This window comes from Eutrema salsugineum, unplaced genomic scaffold (assembly GCF_000478725.1).
Source record: "Eutrema salsugineum unplaced genomic scaffold, Eutsalg1_0 scaffold_7, whole genome shotgun sequence".
NCBI lineage: Eukaryota > Viridiplantae > Streptophyta > Magnoliopsida > Brassicales > Brassicaceae > Eutrema > Eutrema salsugineum.
The window spans coordinates 3,267,152-3,287,716 of NW_006256486.1; the positions used below are offsets into that span (position 1 = coordinate 3,267,152).

The 20,565-nt window shown below is 40.6% G+C and overlaps 3 protein-coding genes across 3 annotated transcripts; all 3 read right to left on the reverse strand.

Annotated features, from left to right (window-relative positions):
- Positions 1-1,339: 1,339 nt before the first annotated feature.
- On the reverse strand, positions 1,340-5,114 carry LOC18011213 (QWRF motif-containing protein 2). The gene is made up of 6 exons (XM_006393142.2): positions 3,378-5,114; positions 2,904-3,023; positions 2,340-2,456; positions 2,149-2,238; positions 1,842-1,949; positions 1,340-1,754 (listed from the first exon to the last, which is right to left on the reverse strand). The coding sequence occupies exons 1-6, from the start codon at positions 4,845-4,847 to the stop codon at positions 1,674-1,676; spliced, it is 1,986 nt and encodes a 661-aa protein (XP_006393204.1). The 5' UTR covers positions 4,848-5,114; the 3' UTR covers positions 1,340-1,673.
- A 5,940-nt stretch (positions 5,115-11,054) lies between these two features.
- Positions 11,055-12,997, reverse strand: LOC18011214 (FAD-linked sulfhydryl oxidase ERV1). Its single transcript, XM_024150491.1, has 6 exons — positions 12,690-12,997; positions 12,230-12,307; positions 11,791-11,838; positions 11,584-11,648; positions 11,426-11,503; positions 11,055-11,245 (listed from the first exon to the last, which is right to left on the reverse strand). The coding sequence occupies exons 1-6, from the start codon at positions 12,882-12,884 to the stop codon at positions 11,140-11,142; spliced, it is 570 nt and encodes a 189-aa protein (XP_024006259.1). The 5' UTR covers positions 12,885-12,997; the 3' UTR covers positions 11,055-11,139.
- Positions 12,998-16,318: 3,321 nt separating this feature from the next.
- LOC112082919 lies at positions 16,319-20,565 on the reverse strand. The gene is made up of 2 exons (XM_024150633.1): positions 16,758-20,565; positions 16,319-16,644 (listed from the first exon to the last, which is right to left on the reverse strand). The coding sequence occupies exons 1-2, from the start codon at positions 20,563-20,565 to the stop codon at positions 16,319-16,321; spliced, it is 4,134 nt and encodes a 1,377-aa protein (XP_024006401.1).

Consider the following 20,565-nt stretch of genomic DNA (forward strand, 5'->3'; position numbering starts at 1 on the left):
ATGCCGTTTTGATGGAATATAGTGAACAGTCATCTCGGCATTGTTCTAGTGATAATGTTGATCCTTCTCCCTCTTCTTCTGAGACTGTGGAACTAAGAATCTCAGAATTGCGTCGAGAAGAAGAAGAAGAAGTCGAGTGTGCAAACGACGCCGTATTTTATAGGCCTTGGTTGGATTATCGTGTTGGTGATAATGAAGATCTTTCGTCTTCTTCTATGTCTCAAGATGATATCGCTGCTCTCATTCTCCTCAAACTCTCCCGTCGTGCGCCTACGCAACCGCAAACGCAGCCTCAAACGCAGATACAACATCAAACACAACCGCAAACGCAGCCTCAACTGCAGATACAACAATACCAAGCAGAACCGCAAACGCAGGCTCAAGTGCAGATAGAACAACATCAGGCGCAAACGCAAACGCAGCCCCAACTGCAGATACAACATCAGGCGCAAACGCAAACGCAGCCCCAACTGCAGATACAACATCAGGCGCAAACGCAACCGCAGCCTCAAATGAAGATAGAACAACATCAGGGGCAAACGCAACCGCAGATGCAGTCAAATTCTGAATCGTACACGTGTACTGTCTGTGGAAAAGAGTTTAGTTCGTATCAAGCATTAGGGGGTCACAAGGCTAGCCACCGGCCTAAGCCAGCACAACCGCTTGTTGAAAACGCAACCGCAGACGCTGAAGTTAAAACGGGGAGAAAGATGCTGGCTCCCTCTGGGAAAATCCACAAGTGTTCTATGTGTCATCTTGTGTTTCCGACGGGACAAGCTCTCGGTGGACACAAACGCCGCCACTTCGATGGCATTCTAAGCGGTAACAAACGAAGTCACGACGAGGCTAATCTTGGAGGAGACAAGTCAAGTCCAAGCAATGAGAGTAGTAAGTTATTACGTGATTGGATTGATCTTAATGAAGATCCGTTGCCGTGAGTTTGGCAATAACTCCGACGAGGTTGGAACTTGGAAGTGCACTAGTAGCGAACAAGCCTTGGGTTATTTTTGATGATTTTTTTTTATAGTTTTTACTTTTTAACATTTACTGGACTAGAAAAGTTACACCCTGTGTAATGTATAAAATTGAATACCAAAAAAATTTGGTTGATTGTCTTACTTATCATTGGAGTTTAAAATCCTACTGCATTCACGAGAAGTTAAAAAAAAAAAAGGAAAGCAGAAGGAACGATTGAATTTTTTGAAGTGACAGTGTGTCTTGTTTTACTTGTACTTTAGTGTTGACAGATTCCTTCGAGGATTTTCAACAGACAGACAACAACGCGTCGATGCACGGAAACTAGAAACGACAACAAGTCTAGAACTAAAAAACAAAGGAAGACAAAATCAGTGATTCATACATTACTTTTATATGTACACAACCCAAAGAACCATTAGAAAAGCTTTTGTATACAAAACTAAACTTACTTTAGAGGCATTACCAGCAATCTTACATAAGAAAACAAACGTAGAACTACGAGAAGCAAGAGAGAGCTTAGAGAGAGAGAGAGACGATGATGATAATAAAACTGTGAATCTCACCTTAATCTTGGGTTGAAAACGATAAGGTCGGGATTCGAGGAAGGAAAAGGCCCGTGTTAGCAAATCTGTTCTTGGTGAGAATAGTTCTAGTAAAAAAGAACAAATCTGTTCTCTCGAGGAAGATCAGTTTTTCTACAGTTGTGAAGTCAAGCTGCTTGTGATTGGTATCCGACTTAGTTGTATTATGTGCGTCTTCATGCTACAATCTGAAACCTGTTTGTTTGCGTTTACCCCAGATCATTATCAGAAGAGAGTATACATCGCAGAGCAAGACGAGAAATGGGGATAAAGATTCTTTACCTGCATAGCTGCTACTCTTGATAAGAAACCTTGACATCTTTCAAGCAAAACCTTTTCCTTTGCAGTTATATTCACAGTTTCGACCATTACAGAATTCATTTCATCAACCTATCCATGATAATAACATTCGTCATCGACATGACTGAGTTTAATCCATAAAAGACAAGGGTTTTGTACAAGAATAGCCCAAGAGTCCAAGACAGTTTACATTTTTCAAACCAAACATGTTCAACAGACTCAAGACATGTGTTTGTAACTTTTAAAAACCGATTTAAAGTTAATTACTGAGAGAGGCAGAGTATATTACCTTCAACGTAAGCGAGAATATGGAAGATGACATAGCTTGCATTACATCGACGGCTGAACTAACAGCATGCTTAAGGTCTTGGATATCAACCTAAACAATTCGAGAAGCATATTAGATTATTGTTAACCAAAGGTTTTAAAATTAGATCCAAACAATCATATCAGGGCTTATTATGTCACAGAGGTACTTACCACGGTTTTTCCAACAATTGGTAGACGCAGTGTGCTGGCTTTTAAGGCTTCAGTGGCTCCCGACAAAGAATTTGAATGATCTCTGTCTAGAAGAGACCATTCTTCTAGATAGCCCATCTACAATTTAACAAATACACGAATTAATTTACTATTACTTAAATGCAACACCTACGGGGATGTACTAGACTACTAGTAATACCGTTTTCATTTCGAAATCTCATGTTTCCGTGTAAGAGATTCCGAATGTTGTGGGAGGTTCTAAAAAAGCAAGTAAGTATACCAACTTCTACAGGTAGATATAAAATCTACCTACCATACATAAATACTAAATTAGAGTCCATATTCATTTGCTAAACGCATTACAGGACAAACACAATCCTGCAATAATTGAGTTATATCCAAAACGTTCTTTTCTTGTTACAGAAAGAAGGAATCACTAAGCCAAATTCCGTAGAATATCTGTCTTATGTCTCAAAAACAGAAAGAACGAAAAAAATCTTAATTGGAACATTGGCCCTTAAAGTAAAAAATCGTTAAATCTTAAGAAGAGTTTCACATTCTTACCTGTCCTCTCAGAATAGAAGCCAGCTTCAATTTCTGCCTTAGCAAAAGCAGCTTGATTCGTTTTAACGTAACGCTGTGGCGCAGTTCCGAGATTGACACCCATGCATTCCACAGGTTTTTCTGGGAGAGAAAAACAAAAAGTAAATTCGCATTCTAAGCTATGCCAGAAACCGCTTGAAACAATGGCTTTTAGCTACCTATACTATACTCTGACTCATCTTCTATGAAGAAAAAAATTGACTACTCTTCCACAGTTCTAGTTCGGTAAGATTAGCACACTCATGCTTAATCTCCATCTAAGTCATGATTTATCTGAGATGATGACACCTCGCATGAGCCTAAACGATGAGTTTCCATAAATATCTATGAATCTTGCAGCATTGGCTACAAGTATCTACAATCCGGAAGGGACACAGAACCATAATTGTAAAGTTATCGACCAGGAAAGGAAATGAAAAAACTCATAAGCCATACCTCTGCATTCAATCTTTGCACCATTAAAGTAGAGTCTGCCCTCGCATTGACAAACCGCCACTGTAGGTAACGGTTGTATAGAAGCCTCACCAAATGTGCATCCATAACACGATCTTCCCCAATTTTCCCTCTCCTAATATCAGCAGAGAAACTAAGAATCGAAGGAGTGTTGTTGCGGTTATAAGCGTTCATCTGATCAGAAACTCCATTTCTGGCTCGAGAAGGACTCGAGAGTGCCCTGGCTGGAGATGACGTAGTAGTCGCCCAAAGCTTACTCGGTGAAGCAGAGCGAATAGCAGAACCTCTTACAGGAGAAGCCATACCACGAGGAGATGATAAAGGAGCAGCATCACTAGAAAACCGTTTCGAAAGACCAAACTTTGATGATACACTACTGGTTTTCAAACCAGGGCTAGAAGATAAAGGTGAGCCCGGATCCTGCAGCCGCCTTAACCGGCTATTAGTCTCTTGCCAGAACCTAGCAGAAGCCATTATATTACGAGGCAAGCTTTTTGACTTAGAGATATCTCCATTAACACCAGAGCCACATTCCTGGACACCATTAGTGCTACCAGAAGAAACACTATCAGTATCAGAAGCAGTGAAGTCACAGGAAACACTAGACGTCAAACCATTATTTGGTCTTCTCTGGCTCTCATCACCAATTTCCAAATATTCATCCCTACCTTCCATATCTAAACTCAGCCTTCCATTAATAGAAACCCTAGGACTCTCATCAATCATCGAACTGTGCAACATTGACCTACCCACATACCCAGATCCGAGCTTTCCTCTATCACTGCCACAGTCTAAGCTTCTAGAAAGCGGATTCGGCGCAACAGATTCGGAATTTCCCCTCCGAGAAGCTCCTGGCCAACGTTGCTGGTCCACTGGCTTCGAGTTCTCCCTCTGATCTCGAACCGGTGTCGATCTCCGCCGCTCCGGAGTCGATTTCCGGTGAGAAACCGGCGTGGTAGCCTCCTTCTTTTTGCTAATCGGGAGCGAAAACGCTTCCCCTTGAAATGAAACAGACAAACTCCTGGTGGAAGTGATGAGCATCTTCGTCGCCGCCGACATTTCGGTGCCACTGGTGCCTACAGTGACCGGAACCGCCGACGGTCGGCGACGGTCTACCGATTGCGACCGTTTGGGCAACAACGAAGGGGTTTTGATGGAGTTAGAAGCGGAATTCGTTGGGCGAGAGAGTAAAGGCGATGGGTATCGTTTACTCGTCTTGAGTACTGCAGAGGATGAAGAAGACGAAGAGGAAGATGTGGTAGTGGTGGTTGTGGTTGTGGATGTGGTGTTGGAGGAGACGGAGTGAGAAGGAGAAGGAGATAAGTAACGAGACGGAACCTGTTTGCCTCTGGGTCTTCTTTGTCCGCCATTGTTGGCGACGGATTGAGGTTTATCTTGTCGATCTCGAGGTGGGTTTCTTGGGTCAGTGCTGGAAATTGCTGCAGCCACCATTCTCGTGCTTTCGAGAGAGAAAAAATGGAAACTATTGCTTGTCTTCTTCTTCTTCTTCGTCGTTGATCCTCACATTGCATTCAAGAGATTTGTCTCTTTTTCCACTCAAACTCATCCAAAACCGAAAATTTCAGAGATTTTTGTGCAAATCCAGGAATTGAAGATGAGTTGAACAAGGATTTTAGCAGTTCCTGTTGCTTCACAGCCGAAGAAAGAGAGACGATGGGAGATGGGGGAGAAATTGCAAGTGGGGTTTGTGGATTTGGGGTTTCCTCAAAAACTTTTTTTTTTGGTTATGTGAGCTCTTTAAGTCTCTTAAGTATATATCTTTTTTTAATATTATTATTTTTTTGCTTTTTCAGAGGTTTACATCAACTTTAGAGGCTTCGATTTGCCTTAAACTAATATTTTATTGTAATTAAACTATTTCGTTTGGATGTTTATTCTTAATTTTTGTTGTTATGATTATATCACAAGTTAGTTTCGTTTCTAACCTTTTCTACTTTTCCACATTCTATAGTATAATGAGATCTTTCTGATAATAACCAGGATTTTGCATTCCTTTATAAATCAATGAATATTTTGTCCATAATCACAAATTGTAGTTTATTTGTAGAATCAATACATTTAGTAACTTTTTTCTTATATTTTGTTCAATTACAAATAAACTAATCTATTATTTATTAACATATTACTTACAAGTTACAATATATTAATTCAAAAGTTTTTTTAACCTTAATTCAAAAGTTTTTAGTCCGTTAAGTTTCAGTAATGGTAAGAATACGTAATCTATTATGGTAAGTGCAGCAATTAGCTAATTAACATAATTTGAATTTGAATTTGTGTAGTTATTATACCTCTTCCAGGCTTCCAGCTATCGTGGTTGATTTTATACTACTATAGCATAAAATTTAGTTATGATTTTACAAACATAAAATTATTATTGTTTTAAATGAATTCGCATAACTACCCTAAATTGAGATTGTTTCTTGTTGATACATCACTATGAAATTTAATTCTTGAGATTAGTTATCATCGAAAAATCATTTATAAAAAAGGTTTTTTATTTATGCTTTATGGAAAGTTGATTGAATATTTGCATGTGCTCATTGCTCAAATTGATACTTTTCTTAGAATTGTCATTGAGGATTACTTTTGGCTCTTTTTTACTTAAGAGCTTTCCTTAGCTTTCAAAGTTACCACCGCTAAATAGTTATCCCTCATACCTTAACCCACAAATAATGCTAACTTATTAACCAACAAAAAACAATAGATATACATATATATAAAATATATATATATATATATAATGAATCAGATATGAACCATGAAAGTTTGCTAATCAAAGACGTGGTCGGTATTATCTAATTCTTACGTTTCAAATATAAGAAGGAATTAATTTTCAGAAAGAAAAAAATATATAAGAAGGAATTAACCCCATATGATTTTAAAATATTGTTTGTTATAAAAGAAAGATATAGTATAAATTTTATGCGACTTGAAGAGATATTGATGTGTACAGTGTACATAACTACATATGATGCATACTGAATTCAAAAACAGAAGAACGAAACATCCTTAATATAAAGAATTACGTTTTCTTTTGTTTGGTTTGGTCGTATACGGTCAATATATAGTCAACTAAATAGAAAAAGATAGGTCAATTCATTTATTCCTAATCTATTCTATTAAAACAAAAACACATTTAGTGCTTGCATCCAAACACTCTCAAAGTTTTTTTATAATATTTTATTTTATTTTTATATTTAATTTTCGAAAATTAGTTATAAATTTAAATATTTTAAGATTTCCTAAAATCTAGGTCATCTTTAATTTAAATTTCAAATTATTAGAAATTTAATTAAATTTAGTTACAAAAATTTGCATTCAATTTAATTTAAATTCAAAAAATTCAAAAAAATATATAATTAAATTTTATTACGAAAATTTAGATAATAATTTTAATACTTTAGAATTTATTAAATACAGGAAAGATTTAATTTAAAATTTAAAATTTAAATAATATTTTTATAAAAATGCATAGTAAATAAATTTTTAACGTATTTTATCATAAACAATCAATCTAAAATATCAAATATTTGAGATTAATAAATATTTATATAATACAATAACATGATCGAGCTGATTAGAGTTATATATATATATATATATATATTTAAGGTTTATGAGTTAATTTATTAAAACATATAAGATATTAAGATGATTTGAGACAATTAAACTAACAGATTAGCCGTTTATATATATATATATATATACATTTTTTTAATAGCACAAATAGTAAGTAAATATCTTATTATATTTTTTCATAATCAATTGGTCCAAATATTCCATATTAGTAAATATTTATAGGGTTATACAATTAGAATTATAGTCTTATACGAGTTAGTTTGTCAAAACATGTAAAAGATTAAAAATAATTTAAGAACTAAACAGATGGATTAGCAAATTCATAGATATATAGATTGTTTATGTGTAAATCTAAATTCACATAATAACAAAGTTTATAATTAACATTAGATCAATATATATTTAATTAATGTATACTCTTATTCTACTAATATACAAATTTTACTGTTTAAAATTAAAATATAATAACAATTTTTTGATTTAAAAAAATAACAAAAATAAATTATATCTAAACAAAAAAAAAAAGATAAATACAACTTATATTAGAAATAAAAAAAATAAAACATTTCCGTGCGGACACACGGAGTTAAAATCTAGTTTTATTTTAAAGGAAAAAAACAAAAGTGTGTATGTGAGATTACATCACTACAAGCAAAGTAATGTATTTCTCAATTAGTATTAAGTATATACTTATAGAAAATTAAAAGATGTAATGTCACTTTTAGCTTCCATTTATATTTTCTTGCTTTGGAGTGAGTATTAGTTAGTCCATATTTAGTCATTTTTGCTTTGAGTCAAAGCTATCTTAAACAACTCTCTTAAATAATCAAAAACTTTAACGTTCTTTTCTCGATATCCTATTTATAAGTAATAGTGATATGGTAATAATGATTTGATCTCGTCTTAAATTCTTTTTCAAAAAAAAGAAAAAAAATCTCGTCTTAAATTCTTAAAGAGCTTTGATTACTCAGTAAAAAAAAAACAATTGCATCATGCGGGTTTAACAAAAAAAAAATCCCTCTCAAATATCTAATACAAATCATAAAAACAGTTATATATACAATTTTACAACAGATAATTTTATCTATTAACAATATTCCATGATTGATGGTTCTAGTTGCACTAATCATTCTGCTAATAACTCTATTGCACCATGCTATAAATTTTCAGTAAATTTTTCTCCTTTAATTTGCATTTTTCAAGAATAAACTTCAATATAAAAGCATTAATAAATGTCTGGTCAACTACTAGACTAAAATGATTCTATTGTGCGGGTTAACAAGTAGATTAATTGTTTTAATAAAATGGTGAAATACTTTTTATATAAATATAACATTTATCTTTCAAATAAATAGTAAATATATTATTTTGTACCATTAAACTATATATAAAACCTTTTTGATTATTTTTCTATAATGATTTTACGAACATTCCTAGTCGTGTCTACAATTTTGTCAAAGCAAAGACGATAATTTCACCCAACGTAATTGTTTTGAAGGTTTAATTTACATTATGATATTTTTTTCTATAAGATGTAATCCTACAATATATAAAATTTACCCTTCCAACAAGTACGTACCTAAACCGATTCGAAAGCAGGAGACAGCACACCCCCCAAAACTCTCGGATTGTATTCATCTTGTATACGTTAACCAAGAAGATTTGCGCTATATCAAAAATTCAAAATAATTAAACTTATATTGTCTTCCAAAATTTATAATTAAAAATTAATATTGTAGCTAAACCACTAAACCAACATGTTGAATATGATGTGGGGATGACATCTCTTTGATTGTTATCAACTGATCAGTTTGGATAAAAAAAGGGAAAGGGCCTTTTAAGACTATCTCTCTCACACACACAAAACACTCTCTAACTACTTTGACAACTTCTTTACACTAAAAAAGCAATAGCGTGAGTGTAATGATTTCCTTTTTATTCGCATTAAGTTTCCATTGCATATTTTTCTATGACTCATAAACTACCAGATTTGTATCCAAATGCGATAATAATACAAACTACAAACTAAAATACAAACTACAAACTACAAACTATATAAACATTCTGATGGAGCATATATAATTAACATTAACACCAAAAAAACTATATAATATTTTAATTTATTAATATATCTTACCATCATTTTGATGGAGCATATTCTCAGGTAAAAAGTTCTATATATTCATAATTCATATATATGTTTGCATAGTGAATTTCAAATACATCCAAATTTAAGCATCATCTTGAATTCTTGACCATTGGCTTAAAGTATCAAGCTTCTTAGCCAAAAAAGGCTTTTCCGGGCAATATACGATTGATACCAATGGTCTCAGATAATACTCAATGCAGTTAATTCGGCATTGTGATTAGTGTCTGTAAAAACACAGCCAATACTCCAATTATCAAATTGACTTAGGCCGGTTAGTGATATTTTCGAATAGTCCCCGAAACAGACGGTAGTTTCATGAACAGAGTGTTGCTGCATCCTTTACTTGAGTTTTGTAATATACTCTAGATAACTTCAAAAGTTTGATTAATATATTTTCTTAACAATACGTAAATAGCAATGACGATTCGTTAGACGTCATTGTGATACAATCGTTGGACAGAACTTTAAATTAAAAATAAAAAGAAATTTACGTTAACCCAAAAAAAAACATTAAGAGATATAGAGATATAGTATATGAATGCTAACGTTAGGTCCATTATCTTACACGCATGTATTGTAGTAGGTTTTTTTATTAGTAAGCTTGTAAGATCTATATCTATCCATTACTGTATTCTATATACAGGGGTCACTTTTTTTTATTATTTGTGGATATATTTGTTTACTAGCGAAGTTTCTTAAGATCATGTGACGTGAAGCATACTTCATAGATTATTGACTAATCATATTTTATATCCGGAATAATATAATATTCACTTGAGTGACCAATATTAGTTAGCCAACTTTGAAAAGATTAGAATATTAATTAAAACCCTTTTTGACATATAAGTATGAAAGTATTATTAATAATTTAATACTGTCACCTTTCTACTTTACAGACTTTGAACATCCTTTCCACTTAATCCCAACACATTCTTCTTCAAAAGGTTTTTTCTCACATTATCACTGTATCTTATATTCTCCTCCTTTTCTGTTACTCTTAATACATATCAAGATGGAAAACAAAATATTGTATAGTTATATTAGTGACGCGCTAATAGGGAACCAAAATTTGCGCATGTATTCCGAATTTTCAAGGGTGTTCACTTTCAATATTTGTTTCTGTAATAATCATATCGCTATATACAAAAGTACGGTATATTTTAAATAGTCTCCAACAATTAGCTTCGTAAACAAGTGTAATGGATAAATACAAATTTAGTTAATCCCGAAATAGAATGTTCTCTATATTTAACTGGAAGCATAGTTCTTGAGATTATATCTGCAGCTCAAAGTTCAATATTTACTCGATTATTTGAAATATGGGTTTAGCACAAAACATGATACACATGGAGAGTTGGTGTAAAATATTATAAAATGAGTTCGCATAATTAAGTAATTATTTACTATAATCACATAATTATGCGTGTCCTTGAATCAAACCAAGATGTGATTTAAGTACTTGATTTTTGGTTGTTCCCAAGTTTCTTAGAGGTGACGTTTCACAAATTGCACGACAAAAAGTATGGAAGGAAGAGAAAATAAATACTAAAGAAGAAATTTGAGCACGAGCTACATTCCTATATACTACTCTTTCAATATATTTTTGAATCTTTTATTACTTATAAATGTAAGTATTGTTGGTTTATAACCCTTAGAATGGTTAATTTTAGCAAAAATTCAACAGCATCAATTCATTAACCATTAATTTATCTACATTTTGCAATTAATCCATTAAAGAATTGATAAATGAACGAATTCTTTAACTTTTTTTTGTTGTTCTATTAGCTCACTAAATTTTAAAAGCCACCAATTACCACTATCAGTTATCAGTCGAACCCATCTAACAACAGTTTTTGCAAACTTACTAGAAAAGGATTGTATGTATATCATTACAGACCTAATTTCGATTTTGTTGGAATAACTTTCATTCATTATAAAATTTCCATACAAAAGAAGCAGGTAATGAATGAGTCGTATATAAGTAAAATATAATGTCTAAAAGTCCATAGAAGTTCCATGAAGATCACAACTTTTCTGCTCACACTCTAACTTGCCCCATCTTGCATCCACTCTCTCGCAAGGGAACACCAATTTTCCCAAACTGCCCCAAGAAAAAAAAAAAACAATTAGAATTGCACAGATGGATCATTAGTTCTCAAATCTTTAATTTCAGATCCTCAAAAGTTTTCGATTCCTTTTTAACTATGCCTCATAACTTTGAGATGTACAAAATATCCCCCAATAACCTTGCTATGCTAATATTACTCTTCTTTCAGTTTACCTTCTATTTACGGTGTTGTGTACATGGCAAAGCCACTGCGAGAACTCCTCCTGAGATCCAGCTTGAGCGGGATTCGATCTATCATGAACCAAATCAAGACAGAACAAGTGATCAAAACCGATTACACTACGATGCAATGAGCTACAAGATAAATTTACCTTAGGATTTCTTTGAAGTGATCCGCGCATTCTCTACAAGGGTACATTCGAGAAAGTATAGCCATCTACACCGAAAACAGTGTTCATTATTAGCTTTCACATGAAGAACACTTGGGACTGCAGGTTCTTGAGAATAACTGGTCGAAAAGGTTTATCCATAAATTATATGTAATAAAAAATATTAGCCTAGGGCAGGAAGAGTTGTACCAGTTCTTTAACATCCTTCTTTTGCTGCCTTGTTGGTTTTTCTGGATACTGATGAGAAAAAGAAGGTAAAAAAAAGAAATATCTGATTCAGCATACATACTCGAGTTTATCCAATTCACAAACATCTACTTGTAAACTGCTAGAGGTTGCATCAATGTGACAGCATTGAAGTACGAGAATGACAGAAACGGAACAAGAATCTTTTATTTCACTCTTTAAAATCAATGAACAGAGAGCAACCCATAAAAAGAACCAAAAGTGAAGCAAAAAGAACTCTCAACTCACCCTAAGCCCAAAGGCTAGCAAACAAACAACCAATACCTAAAAGATCTCTGTTCATATGTTTCAAGGAATATAAATGGATGATAAGTATGGTTAAGGCTCGTTTATTCAAAGAAAGATAGTCACGAGTGTTCAACCAAATTGTCAAATACAGAACCTGCGCAGCAAGAGTGTGCAGAAATGTCCAAGTAGCCCTACCGAGCTCCTCTTTAGCTACAGGACCTGTAGACTTTTCCTGAAAGTTCAGAATTTGGAGTAAGTTTGGTGTAAACTGTAAGAGTTGCAAATGTTCGTATCAAAAAAAATCTATATTGCAATGAAATGAAGATGGGTTCGCATAATTACATATGAAACCCTCTTCGATGAGTGTTTAAAGGTGAAACTTTGAGCAAGGAAACCTTGAAATTTGGAAAAAAGTTATCAAATTTCCAACCATTTGTTTTGTAACAAAGCCAAGAGAGACGATTTCTGAAGCGAAGAAAGGTGCTAGAAAACGAGGCCCAGGAAAGGGTTTCATTGGGGAATTTCATCGAACACGTTGCTGGTGATCATAAGCAGGTTTCAAACAAACCCGAAAACTAATTGAAACCGGATCAGATTCAAGAAAAGATTCGTACTTTGAGAGGACTCTTCTGAAGAGTGGAACTATTTGTTGCGATAAGCGGGGAAGAGTCCAATGAGATGGGGTTTTGGATTGTGGATGACGAAGGAGGAGTAATTTTGATGCCGATGAAGTTGGAGAGATGAGTTTGGACGCAATTTGATAGTTTCTCGAAGGTCTGGAGAAGAGGCTGCCATGGGTTCTCACTCATTCTTTGTTTTTGTTCCTCGGAGAATCACAAGAGACAAAGAACAATTGTAGTGAGAGAGAGATGGTGGAGACTTGGAGACCGTTGCTTTCCTTTTTGTCTTAATTTTTTCTTTTTTTTGATATAGACCATGACTGAGTATTATTTATTTGCAGCAAAAAAGAAAATAATTGTAAAGATAATTTCCAAATTTTGTATGTCATGACTATAATTCCTTTTTTTTCATATACTAATTTTTTTATCATTACTAAACCTAATTAAATAACATGAATAAAACATCAACTTAAAAATTAATCCATATACATCTGACTTAAATCATTTGAAGTTTAAAGATAAATTTATGCTCATTTTAATTCGGTATCATAATCAAAATTAATTTTTTGTTACGGTATCATGATTAAAAAGAAACTTAAGACCGGCTATAGAACGGTATCATGATTAAAATTAAATTAATTCGGTATCATGATTAAAATTAAATCTTTGTGGAAGTTTTCATCAATATCATGTCGCTCATCACTGGCTTTGTTGCAATAACCCAACTTAACTATCAAACGTTAGGAAAAAACGATTTGTGGTTAATCATTGTGTTGATCCTAGGGATCACTAAGTGTATTTAACAGATGATGAGAATGATTAGAGATGATTTCGGGGTGAGATTTTCGTATAATAAGAGTGATTTAGCTCGGGGAGGAAGAGAAAGTGTCAGCTCGGAGCCGTGAAAGGTATTTGTAAAGAGAGAATAATTAGCGTTTCGAACTAAGTCTGGAAAGAGTCCAGTTCGGTGCTTTTAATAATGTTACAGCGAACTCGGTAGAGAGACAAGTGTATTAAAGTAGAGAGAGAGAGTAATAAATTTCCGGTCCCCTCATAAATGATCTATGGGGAGTATTTATAGCGGGAGCCAGGAGACGAGTTTCCTCCAAATTGGGACGACGTGGCAGCTTCGGCGCATCTCGCGGGTATGGGGTCTCGAGCCGTGCGTCCGAACCACTCCGCGGCGAGTGATGATGGTCCTTCGCCGAGCTACTTGCGCATATAGGTTACTGTAGACGACCTGCTACTACACGTGTCGTATCCTGCTTGGTTCCGGGTACTGTAAATCGGCGCAGTGATGATGACGATTTAGGCGGGGTCATGCTGACTGGACTGATGACTTTTGGCTGGGCTTTATCGTCTTACTATGGGCTTTATTATTGAGGATAGGCCTAGCTAATTGGGGGTTCTAAGCCAACCTCCAACAATAGGCCCCCCAGTTCGGTGTATGAGAGGTTGTTGAATGCGCCGAACTCGTGGTGTCGATTAGCTTGGCCCATCGCAGGTCGGGAGAAGGAGTCGCCGGTACAGCTTCTTCTGAGCCAGGTGGTGGGGACGCACGAGTGTCTCATGAGGTTGAAAGATGTATATGGATTGACACCTCCTCCGGAAGTCTTAGAGAAGCTGAAGAGCGACGAAGCCGACTTTAGAGCCCAACTCGAGAGGATTGATTATCCCGATCTTACTCCGGACGATCTCTGCCTCCCAAATGATGCCCCTCTGGTGATTCGTGCTGACGCTGCTCTGCCCGTGTACGTGGTACAGAGGACCGGGGCCGGCCAGACGTCAGTTGCTCCCGAGGCGGCGCCGAGTTCGTCTGCGGTGCCTGGCCAACGCGTGGTGCCTTCCGTGCCAGACTCCTCGGACCCTGATTCGTCCTCAGGAGGTCGAGGTGGAGCGGCGGAAACGACCCGGCCTTTTCGCGGTCAATTCGGGACGAATGCGCGGATGCTGAGCCCGGAGGATGCTAGGGACTTGCGTGCTGATGAAGCTTGAGCTCTTTCTCCCCCCCCCCTCTTTTTTTTTTGGGTTGTAGGCCGAAGTGCCAAGATTCTGATGTAGGCCTTGTGCCGTTTATACATATTTAGAAATTTAATGGAAAATTTCACTTCTGTACAATGCGAGATTGAGTTCGGCTTATATGTCAGAAATTGTATTATGAAAGCGAGTAGCTAGCTCGGCTGAAAACACTTATAGGTTGTGTGTTGCGCGATGCAGATTGGAATCTGGCTAAAGACACTTAATAGTTTGTGTGTCTATAGATGCGAGTCGGAACTCGGCTGAAACACTTATTGGTTTGTGTGTTTAGGGATGCGAGTAAAGACTCGGCTATATTTGAGCTCTGAAGCAGAATTTAGAGAAATATTATTTTTTATTAATTATAGCTGTGCCCGGGTTGGGCTGCCTACGTACCCTTCCGAAGAAGGGATCAAGCCAGTCGTAGTTCGGTTATTTTTACATTGGTAGGTTTGGATTTTCGAGGTCGGGAGCTGAGTGCCGAGATGTGCCTAGTAGTAGAATCGCTTGAGATTGGCTGCGTTCCATGAGTGCGGGATTGCGTCGCCTGCCATAGTAACGAGCTCGTACACACCGGGTTTGACGATTTTTGCGATGAGGTAGGGGCCTTCCCATCTGGCTCCGAGCTTGCCCGCGTTTATCTCCGCTGTGTTTTCGAAAACTTTTCGCAAAACCAGGTCACCTTCTGTGAAGAATCGGCCTTTGACCTTTTTGTTATAATACTTGGAGGCGAGCTGCTGGTAATTCTGCATGCGAAGCAAAGATTGGTCGCGATCCTCCTCGGCGAAATCGAGCTCGCTGCGGATCATGTTGCTGTTGAGGTCGGGGTCTTGTGTGAGCATCGAGCGGCGGATTGTGGGGAGTCCGACCTCTGAGGAAGCCATTGCTTCCATGCCGTGCGACAGACTGAAGGGAGTTCGTCCTGTTGCGCGCCGAGGTGTAGTTCGATGAGACCATAGGACTCCATCGAGCTCGTCTGCCCATAGACCATTTTTTTCGTCTAGTCGTTTTTTGAGGCCGTCCAAGATTGTTTTGTTTGTTGCCTCGGCCTGCCCGTTTCCTTGCGGGTACCTTGGGGTAGACTTGCTCAGTCTGATCTTCCATTTTGCACAGAAGTCTTCGAAAATGATCGACGTGAACTGGGCGCCGTTATCCGTAACGATCTCGTAGGGCAGACTGTGGCGACAGATGATAAATTTCCATACGAACTTGCGGACGTCCTCGGCGGTGATCCGAACGTAGGATTCAGCTTCGACCCATTTGGTGAAGTAGTCTGTCATGACAAGGAGGAAACGCTTTTGGCGGGATCTTGGCAGCGGTCCCACGATGTTCATGGCCCAACGCATGAATGGGTAGGGCGGTGATGCCGTGGTGAGTAGCTCGGTGGACGAATGAATCATGGGGCCGTGGCGTTGGCATTTCTCGCACCGGGCTGTGAACTTGTTGCAGGCCTCGACCATTGTTGGCCAGTAATGTCCTTGGTTACGGATCCGAGGTGCAAGAGTTCGGCCGGTACAGTGGCTTCCTCCAGCGCCTTCGTGCATTTCCTTGGTGACGTCGATTGTTTCGTCTCCGTGGAGACAGCTGAGCAGGGCGCCAGTTTTGCTCTACCGAAATATGTTTCCGTCGGTCTGGAAATACTTGGCGGCTTTCTTCTTTAATCGCCGAGCCGTCCAGCGGTCGTCAGGGACCGTCCCGCTGATGATATACGACAGGATGTTAGCTCGCCAATCTGGTTTAACGGGCTCGGGCGGGGGAGGTGGCAGGTTCTCACCGTCCTGGGCATCCTTCTCTTCGATTGGGTCATCGGCGAGGAAATCGTTGATGAGGCAGATCCCCTTTGGGAGCTCTATGCTGGGGGAATCGATGCTCTCGACGGGGATTACTCGGCGCTGAGTCGTGTCCGAGGTGGTGGCCAGAGCGGCTAGGGCGTCTGCAGAAGTATTATCCCCTCGGGGAATCTTGTTGAGATGAAATTAGAACTCGGAGGCCAGGTCCTGGACAACCTTGAGATAGGCTTCCATGCGGTCGTTCTTGGCTTCATACTCGCCACTGAAAATTGGTTTGCGACGAGCTGGGAGTCGCAGTATGTTTGGATCTTTCTGACCCCGATCTCCTTTGCCAGTCGCAGGCCGGCTATCAGGGCCTCGTACTCTGCCTCGTTATTCGATGCCTGGAATGCTAACCGGAATGACTCTTCTAGCACCTCGTGGGTCGGTGATTCCAAGCGGATGCCGACGCCAGAGCCATGCTTTGAGGCCGAACCGTCGACATGAAGGCTCCATTTCTCATCGGGTGCTTCGCCGGTTAGCTCGGGAGCGAGTTCGACGAGGAAGTCTGCCAATACTTGGGACTTCGCAGCGGTCCGCCCTCGATAGTCGATGTCGTATTCGCTGAGTTCTACCGCCCACTTCGCCATCTTTCCCGACTGACTCGGGCTGTGAAGGATTGTCCGCAGAGGATGTGTAGTTAGGACGGCGACAGTGTGAGATTGGAAGTAGGAGCGGAGCTTCCGAGCTGCTGTTACGACGGCTAGCGCCAGTTTTTCTATAGTCGGGTACCTGCTCTCGGCTCCATCCTGGAATTTAGAGACGTAAAAAACCGGCTTTTGCTCTCCTCGGTCTTCTCGAACAAGGACACCGCTTACAGCCGAGGTGGACACGGCGATGTATAGATACAAGGTTTCTCCATCTTCGGGCTTGGCTAGGACAGGCGGAGTCGAGATATATTCCTTGAGTTGCTGAAACGCCAGCTCGCACTTGTCGTCCCATTCGAACTTTTTGTTTCCTCGGAGCAGTTGATAAAAGGGCACACATTTATCAGTGGAACGCGAGATAAATCGGTTGAGGGCGGCAATTCTTCCGGTCAGGTGCTGGACTTCGCGAGTGTTCTTTGGTGACTGCAATTCGAGGACGGCCTGGATTTGCTTCGGGTTAGCCTCTATCTCGTGCTGAGTGACTACATAGCCGAGAAATTCTCCCGAGGTGACGCCGAAGGTGCACTTGGCGGGGTTGAGCTTCATGCCGTACTCGTTCAGAGTTTTGAAGCACCTTTTTAGGTGACCTACGTGATCGCCTGCCACCATAGATTTGACGAGCATGTCGTCTATGTACACCTCCATTGTGCATCCGAGCTGGTCGGCGAACATCTTGTTTACAAGGCACTGATAGGTGGCTCCGGCGTTTTTGAGCCCAAACGGCATGACCTTGTAGCAGTAGGTTCCGCGGTCTGTGATGAATGTTGTCTTCTCCCTATCGTCAGGGTGCATGAAGATTTGATTGTAGCCCGAGAAGGCGTCCATGAAAGAGAGTAGCTCGTTCCCCGCTGTCGCCTCGACGACCTGGTCGATTCTTGGAAGGGGGAAGCAGTCCTTCGGGCAGGCCTTGTTGAGGTCGGTGAAGTCCACACAGACTCTCCATTTGCTGTTTTTCTTTTTGACCACGACCGGGTTTGCGAGCCAATCCGGATACTTCAGCTCGGTGATTTGCCCGGCTGCCGTTTGCCTATCCACCTCGTCATTCATTGCTTGAGCGCGCTCGGCGCCTAACTTTCGCCTCTTCTGCTTGATAGGCCGGAAGGTCGGGTCGACATTAAGTTCATGGCTGCATATGGCCGGGTTGATGCTGGGCATGTCGCTGGTTGACCAAGCGAAGCTCGAGACATTCTGCTTGAGGAACCCGATGAGCTCGGTCTTGATGCTTTCTTTCAGGTCGGCCCCGATACCAACGCAGCGGTCGTTGTGATCGGGATCGATGTTTACTTGGACGATGAGATCTCGGAGAGGACGATCTGCTTGGCTTGGTTCCCCCGGGAGCTCGGGTCCGACGACGTTGCAGGCAGGAACTCCGTTGCGGCTTATCGTGGCGCAGAGTTGAGTACGGGCGGCGTTGCGGAGCTTGTGCTCGATAATAAAGCACGAGCGCGAGATCCTCTGGTCGCTCCGGACTGTGAATGTACCGGCCTGGTTTGGGAACTTGAGGCACTGGTGGTAGGTCGAGGTGACTGCCTTCATCGAATGCAACCAAGGAGTTCCGAGGATGATATTGTATATGGCTGGCCGGTCGACGACGGTGAATTTGACTATTTTTGTTACCCGACCTACGTAGACCGACAGCTTGATCGTCCCTATCGATGTGATTGTATCTCCTGCGAAGCCGGTCAAGGGAGTGTGGGTTGGCTTCATCTCGACGCCGTGTAAGTCCATCTTCTCGAGGGCTTCCTTGAAGATGAGATCTACCGAGCTGCCCGTGTCGACAAGTACCCGAGTTACGTTGCAGTCTGCCACGCGAATTTGGATGACGAGGGGGTCGTTGTGAGGTTGGTCGACGCCCTCAGCGTCCTCCTCGGAGAACGTTATTCCCCTACCACTTGTGTCCTGAGCGTTGGTTGCTCTGATCTTTGCCACCCACATCTCTGTAGGGGCAGACTTCCACTCGTGGACTTTGATCGAGCGAACCGAATCGTTGCAGGACAGGAGACCGCCCATGATCATTCCGATCATTGTCCGAGCCAGCGGTGGGGACGCCTGTCTCCGAGGTGCGACCTGCTGTTGCTGTTGTTGTAGTTGTTGTTGTTGTTGTTGTTGTTGTTGTAGTTGTTGGACGGGCTGGACTCTGTCGTTCTCGCGAGAGGGAGAGCGCTGGCGGTGATTATCTTGCTGAGCTCGGTTGTCTTGACGACGCCGGTTATCATTTCGACCTCGGCCGCGTGGTTGCTGCTGGTCGGGGACTCTAATTCCCCCCTTCTGGTACTGAGCGAGGAGGGCTTCCTGAAGTTTGCGGCACTGCTCGATTGTGTGCCCCTTCAGCTGGTGGTACTCGCAGAACGCCTGGTAGTCTCTCGTGGCGGGAGCGGCGGCTCGTTCTTGGAAGACCTGGGCCGGGGACGGTGCCTGGGTTGGGGGCGGCGCCTCGACGGTGCGATACCATTTGTTTGATGGATGAGGCTGATGATAGTACTGCTGCGATGAGGTGGGCACGACCATCCCAGGTCGGTTATCTACGTGGAAGACGGCTGGAGCTTCTTCGACGGGACATGAGGTCGGCGCGTCGCTGATGAGAAAAGTTGCGGCCTGCCTGCGTTGGTATTCCTCGTCGTAGTGCTGGCGGGGTTCGTGGTATTCGTCCTGAGCTTTTTCCTTTTGAGGTGGATTTTTTTGGGAAGCGAGCTTCCTAAGACTTGCCATCTCCTCCTCGATTTCAATATGTAGCCCGGCGCGGTGTAATGCGTCTTCCAGAATGTGCGGCGCATTGAGCTTTAGTTCGTCCTTGAAGGCCGAGTCGAAGTGGAGGGTTTTCCTCAGGGCCGGGATGGCGGAATCGTCCGATACTGAGGCGCGGGAGGTCGTCGCTTTGAATCGCTCAATGAACGACCGGAGAGATTCTTTCGGTCCCTGGCTCAAGGCCCAGAGATCGGCGGTTGAAGCAGAGCGCTGGATAAATATAGAGTAATGTTTGAGGAAGGCGGTCGAGAGCGCCTTGATGCTATCGATCGAGTGCGTTTCCAGCCTGGAGAACCAAGTCAGGGCGGGGCCGACCAGGTTTTCCACGAAGAGTTGGCAGTGTCCGGCCTCGCGCTCCTCGGGCGTGAAGTGAGCTCGTCCCATGGCAATGGTGAATGCCGTTAGATACTGTGTGGGATCGGTATCTCCGGCGTATGGTGGGAGCTTCACTTTGCTGACGTGGCAAAAAGGAGTGGAGGCGATTCGGTGCGTGAACGGTGTGTTTTGCGTCTCCTGCAAGACACGATCTATTTCGGGGGCCGAACTCGTGGCTCGATGGACCTTGGAGTTCATCTCGCAAATTTTCGCCTTGATGGCCTCGATCTCCGCGTCGCGGTCTCGTTCTGCGGCCAT